Raw genomic sequence first — 19,784 nt, 5'->3', positions numbered from 1 at the left:
CATGAAGAAGTCAAGGAAGCCACAGCCAGGGTTCCCACACCTTTTCCAGTTATTTGTGATTACTTGATACAAATTATTAAAAACACAAATTAATAGAGATCATTGTTTAGAGCTGAGCATAACTAGAAAACCTTATACTACATGACGTTTTAAGACTGTATTCAACGAATATTTGTAGACCTAGAGGAAATCACAACTCTAAATTTCCAGGTGGGAACCCGTTAAATTTAAAATATTAATTATGAAAACAAACTTTTTGCCCTGGTGAATTTGCATAATAAGACAAGTAACAATTTAAGAAAGCAAACAGAGTATATTTTGATTTCAAAATGACTCAAAGTGGAGGCCATAAAACAGAAGGAACTGTGAGTAAAGTGTCCAGTTTTATGTAAATGACCTTGACCAAATTAACCAAACAATTGCTCAATTACTTCTTTCCATGATTTCTGCTTTCACCCCACTCCTAAATCTTTAATAGTACTAACCTCAGGAGATTTACACATCAGCTTGCACACTAAACAGCTATTCAGCCTCAGAGCGCAGGAAATACTGCTGTAAATATCAGACTGACTTCAGGGAGCGACTGAACAGTGTGCAGCAGGACATGCAATCAAGACATGACTTCAGCTCTCTGCCCTCAGGCCTGCTACATAGACTGGACATTTGAAGGGAAAACGTTTTACATCCAGTGCCCCCCTCTGGACCAAAGTGGTAATAAAAAAAAGAGCTGGATGCAGTAGGCCTACCATTAGAGCATTCCCTCAGTCATCAATGAAAGACGGATAGATGGATATTACATGTTAAGATTGACAGACAGACATACAGACAGATATAGCAATATTCAAACAGACAGAACGAACAAACGAATGACAGACGATAGACCGACAAACAGATAAGACAGTATAAAGAAATACAGATAGATGAATATTAATAAACTTTAAGATTGCCAAATAGAATGATATACAGACACACACAGGTAGACAGTAAAAATAATACAGATAGATATTAAACTTTTGACAGACAGACAAAACAATAGACAGACACACATTAGACAGACAGACATAAGGAATAAACAGACAAGGATAGACAGACAAACATTATGAAAGACAAACAGACAGACATAACGACAGACCAACAGATATAGCATTATTCAGACAGACAGACATAACAATAGACAGACCGACATGACGACAGACACACATAACGACAAACAGACAGATATAGCATTATTCAGACAGACAGACATAACAATAGACAGACCGACATGACGACAGACACACATAACGACAAACAGACAGATATAGCATTATTCAGACAGACAGACATAACAATAGACAGACAGACATGACGACAGACATAATAACAGACATAACAACAGACACACATAATGACAGACAGATTGATCTGACAGCAGAAAGTAATTGTATTAATCAATGTGTGTGCGATCCACAAGTGAAAACAGGAAAAGTACAAGTTGAAAAATAAAATATTCAAACAAACAATGTCTGCAGGAGAGATAATAATAAAAAATTCATTGCATTTATATAGCGCTTTTCTGGGTACTCAAATCGCTTTACATGGAGGGGGGAATCACCTCAACCACCACCAATATGCAGCATCCACCTGGATGATGCGACGGCAGCCATAGTGCGCCAGAACTCCCACCACACACCAGCTTACTGGTGGAGAGGAGACGGTGATGAAGCCAATCAGTATATGGGGAGGATTAGGAGGGCATAATGGTCAGAGGCCAAGGGGCAAATTTGGCCAGAATACCGGGGTTAAACCCCTACTCTTTTTCGAAGGACATCCTGGGATTTTTAATGACCACAGAGAGTCGGGACCTGTTTAACGTCCCATCCGAAGGACGGTGCTCTTGACAGTATAGTGTCCCCGTCACTATACTGGGGCGTTAGAACCCACATAGACCATGGAGTGAGCGCCCCCTGCTGGCCTCACTAACACCTCCTCCAGCAGCAACCTAGTTTTCTCAGGAGTCTCCCATCCAGGTACTAACCAGGCTCAGCCCTGCTTAGCTTCAGTGGGCAACCAGTCTTGGGCTACAGGTTGATATGGCTGCTGGCCAACAAACCAGTTTGATGGAACAAACCGAGACAAACCACAGCTCAGAACCACAGAATGAGGACAATCGGAAGGACCTCAAGCTGCGGACAGGAACTCAATGACGGCCACAGCTCAACATCATAAAATGCCTACATCAGAGACAAAATGTGCAAGAACTTGCTCTTCCTCTGAAACCACGTTTCTTTTCGGTTGATGTGCAATAGACGAACAGCTCTTGGGATCTGTTTTATGAAATACACATAATGCTCTTGGTCACTTTAGATGTAATATCAGAGTTAGAGTTAAGTCTTTGTGAGTGTACAGAGTTCACTGAAAGGCACATTAGGTGCTTAGGTAGTAGTACAGAAAGATCCTTGATTTTTTGCTGCTGTTTGGAGTTTTGTATTCCAAGTTTTTGATAGAATGGACTCCAACTGCCAAAACCATCAACCAATGAACACCCATAATTACATTCTTTCTGTGATGATGTGACGAAGTGAATTAATGAACCAATGAAAACTAGGTGAACAAAAGTGAGATGAAGTCTTCCAAAGAAAGAGTGTTCTGTACACTCTGGCCTAGACTGTTTATTTCTTTGAATGAGACTTAGAATGAGTCTAAATTATTGTGCAATTATTGCAATAATGCCAAGTTTGGTAAGAAACATTTTCAGTTACATCTAGTCTTTTACCTTGAGAGTCTGAAGATACTCCTTTCGTATTGTTGTTTGGCTGTGTGAGATCTATTTATGTTATTTTTGCAATCAATAAAAAACTCTTACATCAGCTGTACGTGGCAGTTATTATGTAGCTCTAGAAAGAAGCTAGACTACACCATAGCCTGACAAAAATAGAAAAGCAAGCGGCCAATGGAAAAGCAAGGAACATACAAAGATTTTGGAACACCACATGAAAAAGACCAGATGCTGAAAATGACTTTGTCTCAACTACAATGCAGTAAAATTAATATTATACAAACATTTAATACAGGGGCTTTTTTCAATGGATGGACGGATGGAACCATGGCACTTCATGAAGTTAGTAAAGAGAGTGAGCAGCGCTCAAATATAAGATTCAATTTGTTTTTTAGTCACAGCATAATTCACATTTCTAAAAAATAGAGAATCTTATAATGATAAAGAATCTTATATTGATAAAGAACAGTTAGCTGAGTTCAAACTTTTGAATGCAGGTTCATGAGCTCTATCGTGTATAAATCACTCAGTTTAATAAAGTAAACACAGACCAATTTTCAGATGGAGGCAGTGGCTATTTTTCCCCTTCCTTTGAGCTCACTGTGTTCTCATAGATACAGTCGGTTGGTCTGGGAACGCCCCTGGGAACGCCCCGTCACGTGATGTGAAGTTAGCCCGTGGGGGAAAACATTGCCTTGGCGCTCATTGAAATACACGCGACAATCATGCCGAAGAGGTGCTGTGTCGTTTTCTGTACCGCCAATAAACAAACAAATTATGAATTGAAGTTCTACATCCTTCCTAATAAATACACAGAACCGGAAAGGAGGACGAAATGGCTACAAGCAATAAATAGTAGTGTAATACTTCTGTGATGTGCTGTAATACCTCTATAGTACTTCTATAGTATTACCCAAAATACTATAGTATTCCTATAGGATTACTATAATATTTTGTCCTAAAATACTACAAGATTCCAACAGTTGTTTTTCATAAGGGATGTCTCATTCACATTAGCGTTATCAGCTGAAGGCTCGCTTGATAGGCCAATCGCTACGGTCTACACTCAATACAGACTGCAGTCGGTGAGTTAGGGATCACTGTCAGCACAGTCCCTCGGCAACCTCGTACTACTGATCACAGTTTTACAAAAGGATTAATAGTTTGGAGTGAAGCATACATACAATTTGTAAGTGACAAGGTTTTATGGAGTTATAGTATTCAACATATGATTGAATTATAGGCCAATGTTACCGGTAGCTACCGCGATGTCTTTCCTGGAGATTCAACCAGATAGCAAAATATGTCTGGAAACGACACCTCCGGCCATTTGGTCGGGTCATTGACCCAGTTTTTAATTAAATATGGGCAATCGTACCCTATTGCAGTTAATTTAGCAATATATCGTTGCCGGTCGGCAGGCGTCAATGCTTCGCAATAAGACATTTTGTCATTCAAATACACATGATGTTCGCGGTGTTTTCCCCCACGCCGACCACGCCCCCAACTATGACGCGTTGCCGACTGTATGTATAGAGATTCTCCAGCATGAACATGAGGGGAGAAATTGCAAAATACAGATGAAACGAGGCAATGCTTCCAGTTGTGCTGTGGTTGGTATATTACCCTGTCAATGCACTACTAATATCATGTTCAGTCTGCAAATTGGCCAGAATGGGTGAAACTGGTGGAAACAGACTGACTAATCACAGAGTAAACAAATCACCCACTCAAATGGGTGTTCATATGGAACTGTAATGCAAATTTTACATTGGAGAAGAAAAAAAAAACAACAGCAGAGAGGAAACTTTGCCTCCGTATTTCAGAAGTCTGTTACACACCACTAATTTTACACTTTACAATAAAAATTACTAAACAAAACCAAAAACTGAAGTACATTACCAGCAAATGGCGAAGCATCCTACATTAGGAGCTTATTATTATAACACTCTAAGCACCAGAGCACCAGATACTGTGCATTTAACTTGCATCATAATCTCTGAGACAAGACTTCAATCACTGAGTTACATGGGGCCTAGTAGTTTACTGATGCTCTTGGGTATTTGCCACTTGTAAGCGCTCCACCGCCCTTACATCATCTGGCCGTCCCCTGGAAAGCAAGAGGCCCTCAGCCACCAGACACCATTAACATCAAGCTCCCAGAATCCCAGGCAGTCACGCCGCATTTCCTGCAGCACCAGTCAAACAAGCTCATGAATCTCTTCCCAGAACAAAAACCAGCAGTTTGAACCATCACAAGCACCAGCAGAAACAGCCTCAGGGATTTCACACGTTCCATCTCTGTTTTTATGGACAAGAGTCACATATCTGCTGTTCATTTATTTCTAAAAATTACACAATCCCTGGGAAGACAATGCAGTTTTAAGTAGAAGCCCTTGTGTGAGATTTAGAAATGGATAAACACATTCCATCAGTTGTTCAATTGATTCTTTGGTTCAGAAGATTCTTTCACCATTTTAGTTTTTTCTCTTTTACATGCAATGAAAGTAAAATAGCTGTTACAATAAAAAATGCACTATAAAAGTATCAAATGGTCCATGCAACTACATTTTCAATGCATGATGAAGAGCAGCTCAGACACTCAGCAAAATATTTTAGTAACACTTTAGTTTAGGTTCCAATTCTCACCATTAACTTGCTTATAAGTATGCATATTAGGATATTGGCTGTTTATTCTTATAAAGCACGTATTCAAATCTTATTCTGCAAGACCATATTCAACATCCCTTAATCCTGCCCAATACCAAAACTTAACAACTACCTTACTAACTATTAATAATCAATAATTAGGAGTTAATTGAGGCAAAAGTCATAGTCAATGTTTAGTTTATAGTGAGAATTGGACCCTAATCTAAAGTGTGACCAATATATATATATATATTTTTTGTGTGTGTTCCACTGAGGTAAGAACGTCACACAGTTTGAAAAAATTATAACAGAATTTTAATTGATGAGTGAAGTAACTCTTTAAGGAACCGGCAAACATCGGGTTAATTTCCACCCCTTCAAGTAAAGCAGATAAAATGATTTTTGGCAGAGGATTCAAAAATGCATTAAGACCCAAACTAATCTCATGTTCAATACAATCATGGCCACAATTGTTTTCCCCATGCTGGAGGAATTGTTTCCTCCATTTTTGCAATTATTTCAATTACAGAGAAGAACAACACAACTAAACTAATGGCTGCTGAAGAAAAAAAAAGACCAGCAACATGTTGTTCTGATTTGTTTGCACTTGAAGTAATTTTCTTTTGGGTTCAGTTCCAGCAACGATCTCTTGAACTTGTGAGATCTCACATGTAGCAAATTTCTGGTTTGACCCAATTTCAATCTAGTTTATTCTACATGTTCAGAAAACCTTAATCATACGCAGGACAGATGTTCTCAAAGGGCTTTATCCCCTGTGATAATCAAGATTTCTGTGTTGCTACTACGCAATTTTGTATTGATGGTCTAAAACACTTTTTGCCTCAAATATAAAAAGGTGTAAGTACGTCAACAGACCACCCACTTGTTTCTGGCATATTACTTATCTGACCTAGTAGAAAGCCTTAAAGGCATATTCAAAAAAAAATCTATCATCATTTACTCACCCAGTATCCCATTCCAAACCTATGCAGAACACAAAAGAAGATATTTTAAAGAATGTTGGGGTCCAAATATTAGAACTAACTAAGACAAATTTCATTAAAATTATTGAATGTCCGTTTTCTAGTGAACTAGAGTACATCGCAATGCAACCAGAATTGCCATCATAATGTTATATTGTAGACTCAAGTTCTTCCAACATCACTACACTTTAAAAAAGTGAAGTGTGTAATTTCTACACTATAGCCTCACCAAATGAATGTGTAAAAATAATGTGAGGTTACCCAAAAACTCCCTGAATGCTGCTAATCGACAGGAATATACAAAGATAACATCAAATATAGTTTGACTGAAGACTAGTTTCTGCTTACCAAAGTATAGACACAACTGCTAGTGTCGCACATGGACTCTCATATAACCCTGAGAACTAAATTTAATACTGTCTAAGCCAGAGCTGAATAGACTCCTCAAGAATCTCAGCACTTTCTGGCATGCTGTGTCCTTCAGTCTAATCTAAAACCGGAGGGCCTATCATCATCATGCTAGTGGGCACATGCACTATCTGAAATAAAAGCAGCGTTATTACATTAAGATCAGGTGTGATGTTACTTCAAACAGGAAATACATCAAAGAGGTACATAAGTGGTCCACTTGTGTCTACAGGGGTCTTTTCCCTGGGGCAACCAGGGCAGGTTATGCTGAACATGAGAACTCTAAATTATGATCTATAAAATGGGCCATGAGAGGTATTTATAACCCCTGGATAGTGGATGAGGCTGCATTTTCAGACGAGTAAAAGCCATTCCGACTGTAGCAGTCAAAATATTGTCAAATATCTGTGCTCAGCTGCCGATCTGCATCCTGCAGAACATCTTGGCTGTATTGCTCAGTTATTTAATTGGACTTTGGCATTTCTCTTTTGCTTAGGTATGTTAATGAACGTCTAGCACAATGGACTCCATGCCATCAAAGAGCCATGGATAAAATATGCCATACACCTGCTTGTTCCAACAAATCCGCAGTCTCTGCCAGGGTCTCCATTAAACACCCCGCAATAAACAGACCCAGTGCTTCTCTGCCATTGGCAGAAAGTCACGATTTAAGAACTGAGATTCAAATTGTTGAATACAAATTGCATTCTGATTAATCACAGTAAGTCTGCAATCCTTGTGATTAACATGAGAACAGACAAACATGAGATGTGTGTGAGAGAGAGAGAGAGAGAGAGAGAGAGAGAGAGAGAGAGAGAGAGAGAGAGAGAGAGAGAGAGAGAGACAAAGGAAATAACAGTGGAAAAATATAAAATAGCCATTTATTTATCAGCAGATAATAAAACAGCAAGGCCTGCATCATAATTTTAGTTAATTCCTGACAGAACCAATATATAATAATATATAAATTACATAGATTTCTATAAATTAGATGATATAGTAAATAGAATCTGGACTAGCTAATATTTACTTGACTGGGGAAAGACCAACATTTGTTTAATTATTTGTCATAGTTACATTTAAACAACATATTTTTAAATAAGGAATAAATTCTGATCTCAATCTTATCCTACATTGTGCTGCTTTAGTTAGGAAAATTAATCAGAAAACAGCAATTAATCAGAAAGTTTTGTTCCAGGTAATGCAAATTCAAGAGTAAATGTTGGTCATATTGGTCATAAGGTGTTTTGACCAGTCTTGGCTGGATAAAGCCACAATATGGAAATTTAATGTCATAGCCAAAATGTTGGCTTGCGTGACTAACAGCCTTTGTCTAGTAAGAGTGTCATATAAAGCAGAGATTACAAAATAGGCTGATATGCAAAAAATAATTCCTGGTACTGATAGCGCATAATTGATGGTACTCTGTACCAATGAGTGCCAGCAAACTATGAAAACTAATCTCAAACAAAATAGCTACGACTGCGATTTATCTATTACGCGAAAACAAGTGGTCTTATAACAGCACTTACGTTATAATACCGGTTTCCTGGTACCATCTACACAAGCTTTGCAAGATCCACAGAGCAAATCTCCCAGAATGCTCAAGGCCAGGGCAAGCCTATATTTAACTTTGCACAAGAAAAGTCTTGTTTGTGATTTCGGAACGCTGTCCTTTGCTCAGCTGTTGTCAGAGGTTGCCAGGAGACGGGATCAATAGAGGCACTATATCAGCCATCTCTGAAGCACCACAGCTTTTATAGTTCAAAGCCGGGCTTGGAATACCCTTACTTTAGAGTAAAACAACATCCTGACAAAAAAGGGGAGGGTAACATGGGAGAGTATGGAGAAAGAGAGAGGCAAAGGGAGTAACAGCAGAAAAATAGAAAACAGAGTAGGAACAAGATCCATTAGTTCATCAGCCGATCCTAAAACAGCAAGGCCTGCATCATAAAAAGTTAATTGCAGACAGAGCCAATATACACCCTCGGATTCAGAGTTCTGCCAGCCAGAGAGTTTACTGGCTGTTTAAAGCTTTTCTGCTGTGCATTTCAAAGATCAGGAATGTGACTCCGTAAGATGGATTGACACTATATGTTAAACATTCAAACTGATTGCTGGGAGGCATATTTCACATCACTTTTATTAAATAAGGTATTAAAGATTTTTTTCTTCTAATAGCTATTTTTTCTTTTAGAAGGAAAAAGTAAATAAATGGCACACAAATTATTGCCAATCTTTTCTAAAAATGCTAATTTGATCAGTCCACAAAATCATAGCATGACCCATTTTATGATTAGGACTACTCCCCAACAACCTATGCGAGATTACATAACCAAAGTGTGGGCTTAGTGCACCATGGGCCTCGGATGTCCAAAACTTCCTGTTTGGGCCTGAAGCCTACATGCTGTTTAAAGCAGCACTATGCAGTTTTTTTTAGCTTAACTGATCAGCTTCAGAGTTATTGGAATGGTTATATGACTCTTTTCGGGTTGAATGGTGGTCGTCTCGCCCCCCTCTGGTGCCTGTGAGTGGAAACACAGCACTTGCAACTTTGGGCCGGCGGTCCGCGTCAGGAAGTATCGCGTGATTTCAGCCCTCGCGATGTAACAAATTGCTTTACGGCACTGCACACATTACACGCATACACGCCGAGAATCTGACAGCGCGAGGAACCGGACACTCGCTTAAGGCTTTCACTGTTAAAGTTGATTCCTGCGATTATCATGCGAACAGTTGTCAATATCTCACATAATTATCAGGACATAAATAAGCCTACACGTTGTAAATAGTGTAAATGAGCGGAATTTGCAAACTATTATGATAAATTGCAATAATCATTTCTAACAACATCATAATAACGGACATTGTTATGAAATAATGCGAAGTGCATGATGTAACTATTGATGTCATCTGGCATTTAGGCTCAGGTAAGCCTAACGCAGTAGGCTACTTTATTATTTTAAAGTGCAGAGGCCGTGAGTGCAGATCATAGACTGTCACGCTCTGCATGAGTTGTTACGACAGTAACGTTAAATAAAAGTACTCTACAGCGACTCTAGGGGTCGCTGTTTGACAAAAACGGAATCCTGCATAGTGCCACTTTAAAAGAACTAATACTTCACATCTTTTTGGAGCCCAAAAACAGCTCCTTCTCACCTTGGTTGCCCATGGGGACATCTTAGAAATAGGCCAGTTTCTGAAGCAGGTCACCCCATCCTGTGAAGAGAATAATCAGAAACAGAAAGGACGACGCTCAAGCTGAAGGACTCAAGGATGTGTCCGGCAATATCTCAGCTCCTTATCGAGATATACAAACAAAACCTGCCTGTTACATCCATCTGTGTGTTATTTCGGCCTCCACAGGGTGGTGGAGATTACCACAAGAATTCTAACACGGCGCTCAGGCCTGCCACATTGTGCGGCAAACTGACCCTCCCACTTTTGGAGAGAAAGGAGAATGAAAGAGGCGGGTGGGGGGTTAACAAGAGGGACAGTGGTTACTTTTTTCCATTTTCATGAGCAGTTAGGGGCCTAGTAACAGCATTCTCTCTCTCTCTCTCTCTCATTCCACACCACCATCTTTTGGGGAAACGAGCCCCCTTTGGAAATCTGAATTCCTCTGGAATGTCAGCCAATCAGAACGCATGCTCAAGGGAATGTGTTATGGGAAGGTCTGGGCTCTGACACTTTAATCTTCCAGCGAAAAAGTTCCAATACACACTTTTTAAAGTGGCTTTGGATGGGTTTATAATCAATCAGTCAATAAACAATGTTTTTTTTACTCTAGTAATATTCAGTAAAACCATAAATCACTACTTGAAATTAGCTATGTAGATATGTATAGTGCTTCAAATGACACCAAATATAATTTACAATAAAAACTGTTAATTTAACTGCAAAAATCTGCCTGATTTAAAATAAAAAAAATTCTAACAGGGTCAAGTAAAAATTTTATTTGTTTAAAAATAGGTAGGTCTAGTAAAAATAATATGGGGTCAGATCATTTGGCTATAATTTACCAGCTTAAATATATCAGCCTGTTTTATTTATCAGACTGGTTCCGATAACATTAAAAAGTCACAATGTGGCCACTGATATACTGTATGCATCACTGCTAGACTTCATTATAGGTTAAACTGTAAATGTGTTTTCTGTTAGTTTTTACAAACTGAGGGATCAGTAAACATTTACTATAGTAATGTGGATGCCAGGCATATTGTCCATTGACTCCATACACATTGTAAATCACCTGGAATGTGGAATTAATGTTTGGCATACTAAGCCATGTATCCAAAGAACAACGTAAAACCAGGCACCCGACATGGTGTTTGCTGATTGTGTGAAAAACGCTGGCTTTGGTGACATCTGTTTCAAATGACGAGTTAAAAAGAGAAACAAGTAAAAACACACATCAATCCAGAAAGGGGGATGGGTAAAGTAATGTTTCCACAGCAATAAAAGCTCTGGCCACCGGACATCCTAGCAACAGTTACAACGCTTCAGCAATCTGTGGTTCAGTGGAGATAAAAAGCTCAGCTCACACTGTGCATTTGCTTTACTTCATGGCACCTAAAACCAGCTCTCAAGGGTTCATATTGCACTACAGCAATAAAAGACATCAAATTATCAGTGTCTGAAAGCTGTCTGGACGCCAAGACATATAATGTGCATTGGGCAGACTGGACTGTTAATATATACGTCACGTTTACTGCAACATTTGCTGTTCTAGCTGTTAGCATCATTATGAGAAAGAAAATTAAAAGAAGTGACTCTACTAATATAAAGTAAACATGAAACATACCCATTTTGTCATTGTCACTAGTAGGGCCAATTGCATAAACAGCTGCTAAGTTGAGACTGTCTTAAGAACTAGTCAGACCAACTAGCAACTAATTAGGGCTAATCAGTCTTACTTTTCAGATTCAAATTTGACCAATCTATGTTTTTTTGTAACTGAAAAATTAGATGACCAACTTGTAAGACTAGTCTAAGCACATTATGCAAATGGACATATTGCCTGAAGGCCGGTTGCATAAACTACTACGACTAGTCTTACAAGTTGGCCATCACATTTTTCTCTTTAAGACTGTTCATAACTGTTTTAAGTCAGTTACATTAAAACATTGATTGGTCTAAGTTGATACTAAAAAGTAAGACTGATTGCCCCTTGACTAACTGAATTTAGCCACTTATTCAGAAAATTCTGCCTCACCAAATAAAAAGCCAAAATAAGCGACTCCTAATTGCTAATGGTTGTGATAAAATATACAGTAAAAACCTAACAAGCCTAAATATTCAACTATATCCTGGAAATAAGGCCCCGCAACTGTACATATTTTTAATAAACTTTGTGAATCCTTGTGGGTGTTACATATCTCTTTGAAACGCCGCTGGGACCAATTAGTTAAAACACTACTACTCTGTTTTGTCAAAATGAAAATGAAAGCTACTTTTTCAAAAGGCTAAATTGTTGAAATTGTAGCTTATGAAGCTACTACTCACTATATTCAAATAACATCCAAAAAGCTGCTTCCCCAACAATGGTTGTGATCATAAAATAAGCTCAACAAAGAGAAAAGTGACTTGACGTACAGTTCTAGTCTAAACATCCTACTAACATGATAGAGAGCTGGGATTTGGACAGCTGCTGTTAGCAACACAAAGGCACTTCTGTGAAGCATTTGAGGTCAGAAAATTCGGTAAGATATATGACAACCAGCTGGGCCAAGTTCACATTCAAAGAAAATCTGACTTCAAGTTCAAATGCAATATGCCCACATGGATTTATGTTATCTCACATGTTAAAGATCCTTCATATCTGGAATAAACAAAGAAAACACTCATTATTATCTGTGGCGAACAGGACACTAATGAGCAACACCTGTGAAGCACACCGGTCTCGCATCTCTCACGGAGGAGCGGAAGCATAAAGGAGGAGCGACGACGTTGATGATCGAGAGAGGAACAGGCCTGTATTTTAGTTGAGTTTTGTTTTTTGTATTTGTGTTTTATTTTAGCCAGCAGTCGTCCGCGAGGGGCTGCTGGCCGTTATGTTTATTTTGGGTAAGCCGGCAGTCGTCCGCGAGGGGCTGCTGGCGGTATTTTAGTTTGTTTGGTTTTATTTTAATAAAGTATGTTTAAATGTTCGCCGGTTTCCGTCTCCTTCTTCCCTGAACATTGCTACATTATCATTTATGAAATGGGGCTACCGTAAGTATGGATAGTGGAAGAGCTGTATTCAGTATATCTCTGAAACAATTCATAAGGAAAAGACCAAAACATCACATAAGTGTCTCTGCAAATCTCTAACAATGACCTTATCATCGAGGTCCAGGATTTAGAGCCTATTTCGCCCACCTACTCCTGATTCTGACGCATTTTGCAGCTGCCCTTTTTCAAAATGTCCTTTCCTTTAATGGCAGCCATTCAGGATTTGTTAAAGGTCAATTTTGTGTTACTTAAACTTTAATTGGGACCAAGATGTAAACCACAGCTGTAACTTCCATAGACCTGGAGGGACACATGGCTTGGTATAAAACACTGAGAAACAATCATTAAAGGGCATTACATTTTAACAGTTTGTCCTGTTGAACATGGTGAAAATAGAAATTAAAAACATGAATTTGTCATGTAAAATTAATCTAAGTTCTGAAAAACACTTTTTGATGGCTTATGATATTTACAGAACCACAACACATTTCTGTTCAGTTTATATCTGGATGTCTTATCCTTTCAAAAGCAGATATTAAGCCATTACAGTGTATCTTGAAGTGATTTGCCCTACTATAAAACAGGCATCCACTGTACTCTTAAAATATAGCCTCAATGCTATGAGAGAGCTCTATTGTTTAATCTTCCCTCCCGATAAATCTCAATAATAATTAATTATTTTAATACCATGCAATTAGGGGAGTGCTGTTCCTCAGTCTATGGGCTGAATAAAGACTCAGTTGACTACCCCTAATTACCAATTATGACTAAACTGGGATTTCCCACTACTGATAAAAAGCCTGAACATCCAGCTTACCAAAGGCATAGCTGTGAAATTTTAGGGAAGATTTTTCAAGCTAGCCTGGAGTAAACAGATTCAGAGCGTACTGTATCTGTGATTTACTGTCACTGTTTATTTGTGCATTAAAGAGGTCATATTCAACACTTTGTAGCCTTTCATACTTCTATATTTGTATTCAACCATTATCATTGTGACACTTACAATTAGACTAAGTTTTAACTACTGCACATCTATAGAGTTTAAAAGTTTGGGATTAGTAAGTGTCCTCTTAAAAAAATTGTTACAAAAAAATATCCTTTTTTTTAACATTCTATTTGTCAAAGAATTCTGAAAAAAAAATATTTGAGTTTCTGGAAAAAATATTAAGGAGCACAACTGTTTTCAACATTGATAATATTATGAAATGTTTACTGAGCTGCAAAACAGCATATTAGAATGATTTCTGAATAATTTTAGAGTTATTTTAAATTGTAATAATGTTTCACAGTATTACTGTTATTACTGTATTTTTGATCAAATAATTATAGCATTAATGAGCATAAGAGACTACTTTCAAAAACATGAAAAAACATGAAATCCTTTCTGGTCAGTTGATAATACCTAGAATATCAAAATCGACTGCTGGCGGTAGATCCTTTTCATATTTAGCACCAAAACTTTGGAACAGTCTTCCTAACATGGTCGGGGAAGCAGACACAGTCTGTCAGTTCAAATCTAGACTAAAAACACATCTCTTTGGCTTAGCATACACATAACACATTATAGACTTCTATAATTCAATGTTAGGCTGCATAGTTTAGATCAGCCGGAACCGGGAACACTTCCCATAAATCCTGATGTACTTTGTACATCATAAGAAGGATGGCATCTACGCTAATATTAGTCTCTCTGCTTATCCCGAGGTTTACCGCAAACCGCCTTTTTCGCCTTTGTCGCCATTGGCTTTTGGCTTGCTTAGTTGAGGACATTTAATTTTATATTTAACAATACTAGTACAACTCTATTTTCCTGTTATCTTTGCAAAGCTGCTTTGAAACAATATGTACTGTAAAAAGCGCTATATAAATAAAGGTGACTTGACTTGAAAAAAAAAAACTTAAAAGTGGACCAAAAATAGACTAACTGCATTTTAAAGATGTAGTGTGTAATTTCTGCACATCACTGGTTTTATGAAACAAAATTGCAAAAAGACTTAAACTAAAAAAAAAGAAGGTTTCTAATCATTCCCCTATTCCACAGTGTTAATGTTGCTATGTCAGGCCTGGGCTGCATTTCCCAAAAGCATCGTAAGCCTAAGTAGCTTGAATATAAACTATTGACAGCAATAGTCTCAACGTCTACTTAGGCTTATGACACTTTTAAGAACAATGTTTTAGTAGTGCCACAGAGTTTACACTTTTTAGGGGAATCAACCTCTAAAAAGTAGTTTTCTTATAATCTCTGCAAATTAAGCTGAGAAAGGAGAAAAACGACACGCTTCAGCTTTAACCAAAGGATAACAGGAGGTTACCATAACACAAGCTATCTGGCTTATGCCATAAATAATACAGTCCTGCATTGAAAGAGTACAAATGTTTATTACTCAGTCACATTGAGTGTTTGGAACATAGCCAGTCCTCATGCCAGCAAATTAAATGGATAGAAGTCCAAAACAAAATGTTGCTAAACGTATTTCGAAAAGAAAAGCATGACAATATGATGCTTTGCTGTAACAATGGTCAGACAGTCATCAGCGGCACTGGCCAAATTAAACTGATGCTGCATAAAACACGGGCTGGGGCATCAGGAACAAGATTGAGGAAATTATGACTTCATCTGACTAAAGGAGATTATGTCCATCTTGATATATCACAAGGATTATGTTCTTCACAAAGATTGTCACCATTCAGAGCCATGTCTGGGATGTTTAATCCTCAGCAAAGTTACAAGCAGGATTGCTTTGAGCCCAAAATATATTTGCTGGATTATTTTATTTTATTTTTTACCAAATATTGCTAACCAAAGTGAAGCATCAAACAAAAAAAATCATAAATCCCACCAAAACCAAATGTTTCAGATCTTTTCATTGCACTGGAGGTTTTTCCAAAACTTTTCAATCATAGTTCTTACACTAGTTACACGTCTATTTGTATTCTCTATTTGATCTCGGTGCAAAAGAGCTAATTTAATTAATTATTCAGTGGCTCAAAACATTTTAAACTTGTGCTGAAATGCAAAATTCACATGGGTTATGCTGATGAATATCTGAACAATTCTGTTTGATTCCAGTTTCCTGGGGAAAATTAAAAAGTGATGAACATGGCAGAGCATTTCCATGTCATTACCAACTAAATACTTTTTAATTAGCCTATATGAACCATAAATTACACTACACTGATGATGTACAGTAAGATGTTGTACAACCCCTATGCAACTCAAATGTAGCCCTAAAATGGATGTACAAGAAAGACAACACTTCAAGAAAAAACAAATAGACTTTTACTTCACTTTTTATCTACATGGACTATGTGTATTCATCTGATAGGAAAGCTAACTATTTTATTCCCTTACCCCTTTGTATGCCTTTTAAAAGTCTCAAACAATTTGAAACAGTTTGCTTAAAAATGAAAATTCTGTTATAATTTACTCACCCTCAAGTTGTTCCAAACCTGTATGAATTTCTTTGTTCTGCTGAACACAAAAGAAGATATTCTGAACAATGTTTGTAACCAAAAAGTTGATGGACCCCATTGACTTCCATAGTATTTTCCATAGCCCCACATCTGTTTGGTTACAAACATTCTTCAGAATATCTTCTTTTTTGTTCAGCAGAAAAAATAAATTCATGCAGGTTTGGAACAACTTGAGGGTGAATAAATGTTGACAGAATTTTTATTTTTTGATGAGCTATCCCTTTAAGGGTCCATGACACATGCTGCATTCACGCCATGTCATAATTACTGTAAATGCATCTCTGTTTGCTTTCAAATCGCTCTCGCGGTATTTTGATGTCATACACTGATTGTCTGCACAGCGCCACTTCAATTTGAACACACCTTAAACCTGCAGTGGTCAGGTGGTACAGTGGCCACGTGGTACAAGTCGCAGCTCTCCGAAAATTACGAGTTTACACATTGTAATTACACGTTCCAGCATGTGAAGGCTTTTTACTTTTCCGAATCGTTAAGGTTATTACGAAATGGCGTGAACGCACCTACATATCCCTCTAAAGTTCATCTCAGCCTACATGAGTGTCACATCAGCATGAACACAGACAGCAATAAATCCTTCAAAACAGTCCTGAGGGTGTATTAAGCCTCATTGAAAATACATTAACCAACAAAACTACAACCAGAACTAGTTCATTCCTGAATACAATGGCGTAAATGTTTTCGAACACAACAGGGTGGCACAGGTTTCATAGCAACATCCCAATGCATCTACTAATTCAACTTATTTTTCAGAGAGTTGTAGTACATTTGTAGGGTGCAAGTAATGGTTTTCAGTGCTGTTGGACAGAAAAGTGAACTCTTGGCCTGTTTAATGCAAGGTTTAACGCATGTCAAGGCTTCAGCCTGTCTTGATGTAATAGTAGCCACCTGAGTGAACACATCTGTTGATGTTACAGTGTTTTCATCCGTTCAGTTAACAAACATGTTCTGATCCCTTACCTACCTGCAAAAGACATATTTTAGGACATAATTACACACATTCTGTAGATCACAGTTGTTAAAATACAAAAACTGCAAAAAGCAGACAAGCTCTAGCAACCTGCACTAATCTGTTCCACAGCCCCACATACACGAGCTCACATCACTGGCTCTAAACACTTCAAGCGCTTTGTTAAAAGTGTATCCAAGTTCTCCTCTTACCATGGTGGCCGTCCAGCGCAAGTTTGTTGTCCAACTCCATAACTTCAAAGACAGGCAAAATCAGACATGCTCTCAGTGCCAGGGGAGGGGAAGACAGCAACGGTTCCCTCTGCCTCGTCACCCGTTTGCCAGAAGAGCGCTGCCTCCCGTGCAGCCTGCCTGCTCTCCGTTCTGGCTGGAGCGTAGCATCTGGCAGTCGGAGCAGATCTGTGCTGGGCTGAGCCACTTCTCTGGGCCCCACTCACTCCCACATGAGCGGCAGAGCTCTTAAAGACACAGCAGGGATTTTTTTCCCCTTTAAATCTTGATTACTTGCTTTCTCTCTCTCTCTCTATGAGAACATGCTTTTTACCATCCTCAAGATCTTACAGCTCATTCCTGTTATGCAGTGCATTATGTTATCATTTTTAAAGATAGAAATGCCGTTTATTTGATCACAATATAACAATGATGTGAACATACAGGAGTTAAATTATTTTTATTACTATGGTTAGAGCTGTCATGTCGGCAGATGTTATTGTTAACTAAATTAACTAAAACCATAAAAATAATTACTTTGATTAAATAAGCATTAACTATTTAAGTTAAGGTATTTCTAATTTCCATTTAGTTTAAGTTTATTAAAAATGAAACAAACTAAAATATATAAAACTTCATAAAAGTGATACAAAATTACTAAAACTAACTAAAATTAAAGTGAAAGATTATATAAAAACAAAATCAAATTCAAAACATTATCAAAAACTCTATTTCACTGCTGTGGATGCTATATGCAGTTTCTAAAATGAAAAACTGGCAATTTGTAAAGGAATATTCCAGGTTTTTCTTTATTCCTGCCTTTCTATAATCCAAATATCAAACAAAATATGTTTTCTTAGGAATACTGCTTTCATTGCTAATCAATTTATAGGTTTTTCAAATTTGAATGAATTATCTGATGTATTGTTAATTTTCTTGTAATTGTGTAAATAGGCTGGTAAATATTTTTATAAAAATACTTTATTTAACTGGACAAAAAAAAAAGTTACAAAGTCCTAAAATGACTGCAGAACAATAATGACTATAGAGAGAATCCATTTGTTCACATTTTCCACGTAATGAAACCAATATGGATCAGTATAACAGTCCATTCAGCACCAAACGATTCTATATCTATTCCTATTTCATAAGAGAGCTATTACTGTGTAAAGAGGGGACAGAAAACTGGAATTCTGTCAGGACCACTATCATCAAATACGATTGGCAATTGCATATAGTTGGGATTGGCGGTATGCAGCTGATGCATGATGCGTGACCTGCCAGAACTGATGCTACGCTTAATATATTTTTTATGCTCATGTCCATCATACAACCTAATCTCACCCAAGTGCTCGGAACTCATGAGGTGCATTATTACTTTTTACAAATATACTTTCTTCAATACTGCTCACTCATTCACTCAACCATGATCCAAAACAAAGTTAATGCTACAAACAAGAGCAGACACTACAGCACTGTAAGACTTTACAGACTTCACATCCTGAATGAGGACAGAACCTGAAACTTGAAATCCGATCAGACTGCAACATATTTCCAAAAATCCAATTTTAATCAGATTTGATACCACATATGGATATCAAGTGCCTTACTCTTAAGAGCTACGACACAGATTAGGATGCCGCTGATGTACAGGAGCGTGTGTGTGATTGTGTGTGTGTGTGTGTGTGTGTGGGGGGGTGTTAAATGCCTGTGTTTCTGCGGGGGTGTGCAGAGTAAACGCAGAGACATTTGCTGAGTCAGCAACAAGCTGCCAGTGTCTGACACAAGCATTAGCACAATGCTGAGCTGCGATGACACTACGGCTCACACAACAGAGAAGAATCTCACTGAGATCTGAAGAACATTCTGGAATGTATGAGATCTTTTGCCAAATCAGTTTTTTAGGATCTGCCCATGATCATACACTACCATTCAAAAGTTTGAAACGAACTACTTACTTTTTCAGCAAGTATGCATTTAATTGATCAAAAGTAATAGTAAAGATTATTACATTGTTACAAAATATTTCTGTTTCAGATAGGCCCTGTTCTTTTGAGCTGTATATTCATCAAAGAATAGTTTTTTTTTTAATTAAATAAAAT

At 37.8% G+C, this 19,784-nt stretch overlaps 1 protein-coding gene across 4 annotated transcripts in view; it reads right to left on the bottom strand.

The window, feature by feature from the left end:
* dab2ipa (DAB2 interacting protein a) overlaps nt 1–19,784 on the bottom strand; it is a 128,370-nt gene that overhangs the window by 103,710 nt on the left and 4,876 nt on the right. The window contains exon 1 of one of the 4 annotated variants that reach the window (XM_077223864.1): nt 17,665–17,861. The exons of 2 other annotated variants lie outside the window; for them this stretch is intronic. In XM_077223864.1, the coding sequence (XP_077079979.1) occupies nt 17,665–17,704 (40 nt within the window). In that variant the 5' untranslated portion in view covers nt 17,705–17,861. Of the gene's footprint in view, nt 1–17,664; nt 17,862–19,784 lie in introns of those variants that run through there. One more of the 4 variants, XM_077223863.1, reaches the window with a different exon arrangement.

The sequence above is a fragment of the Siphateles boraxobius genome, unplaced genomic scaffold (assembly GCF_051911475.1).
Source record: "Siphateles boraxobius isolate OS27281-9 unplaced genomic scaffold, OSU_SipBor_1 9, whole genome shotgun sequence".
Lineage (NCBI taxonomy): Eukaryota > Metazoa > Chordata > Actinopteri > Cypriniformes > Leuciscidae > Siphateles > Siphateles boraxobius.
This window is presented reverse-complemented; position numbering and strand designations above follow the sequence as displayed.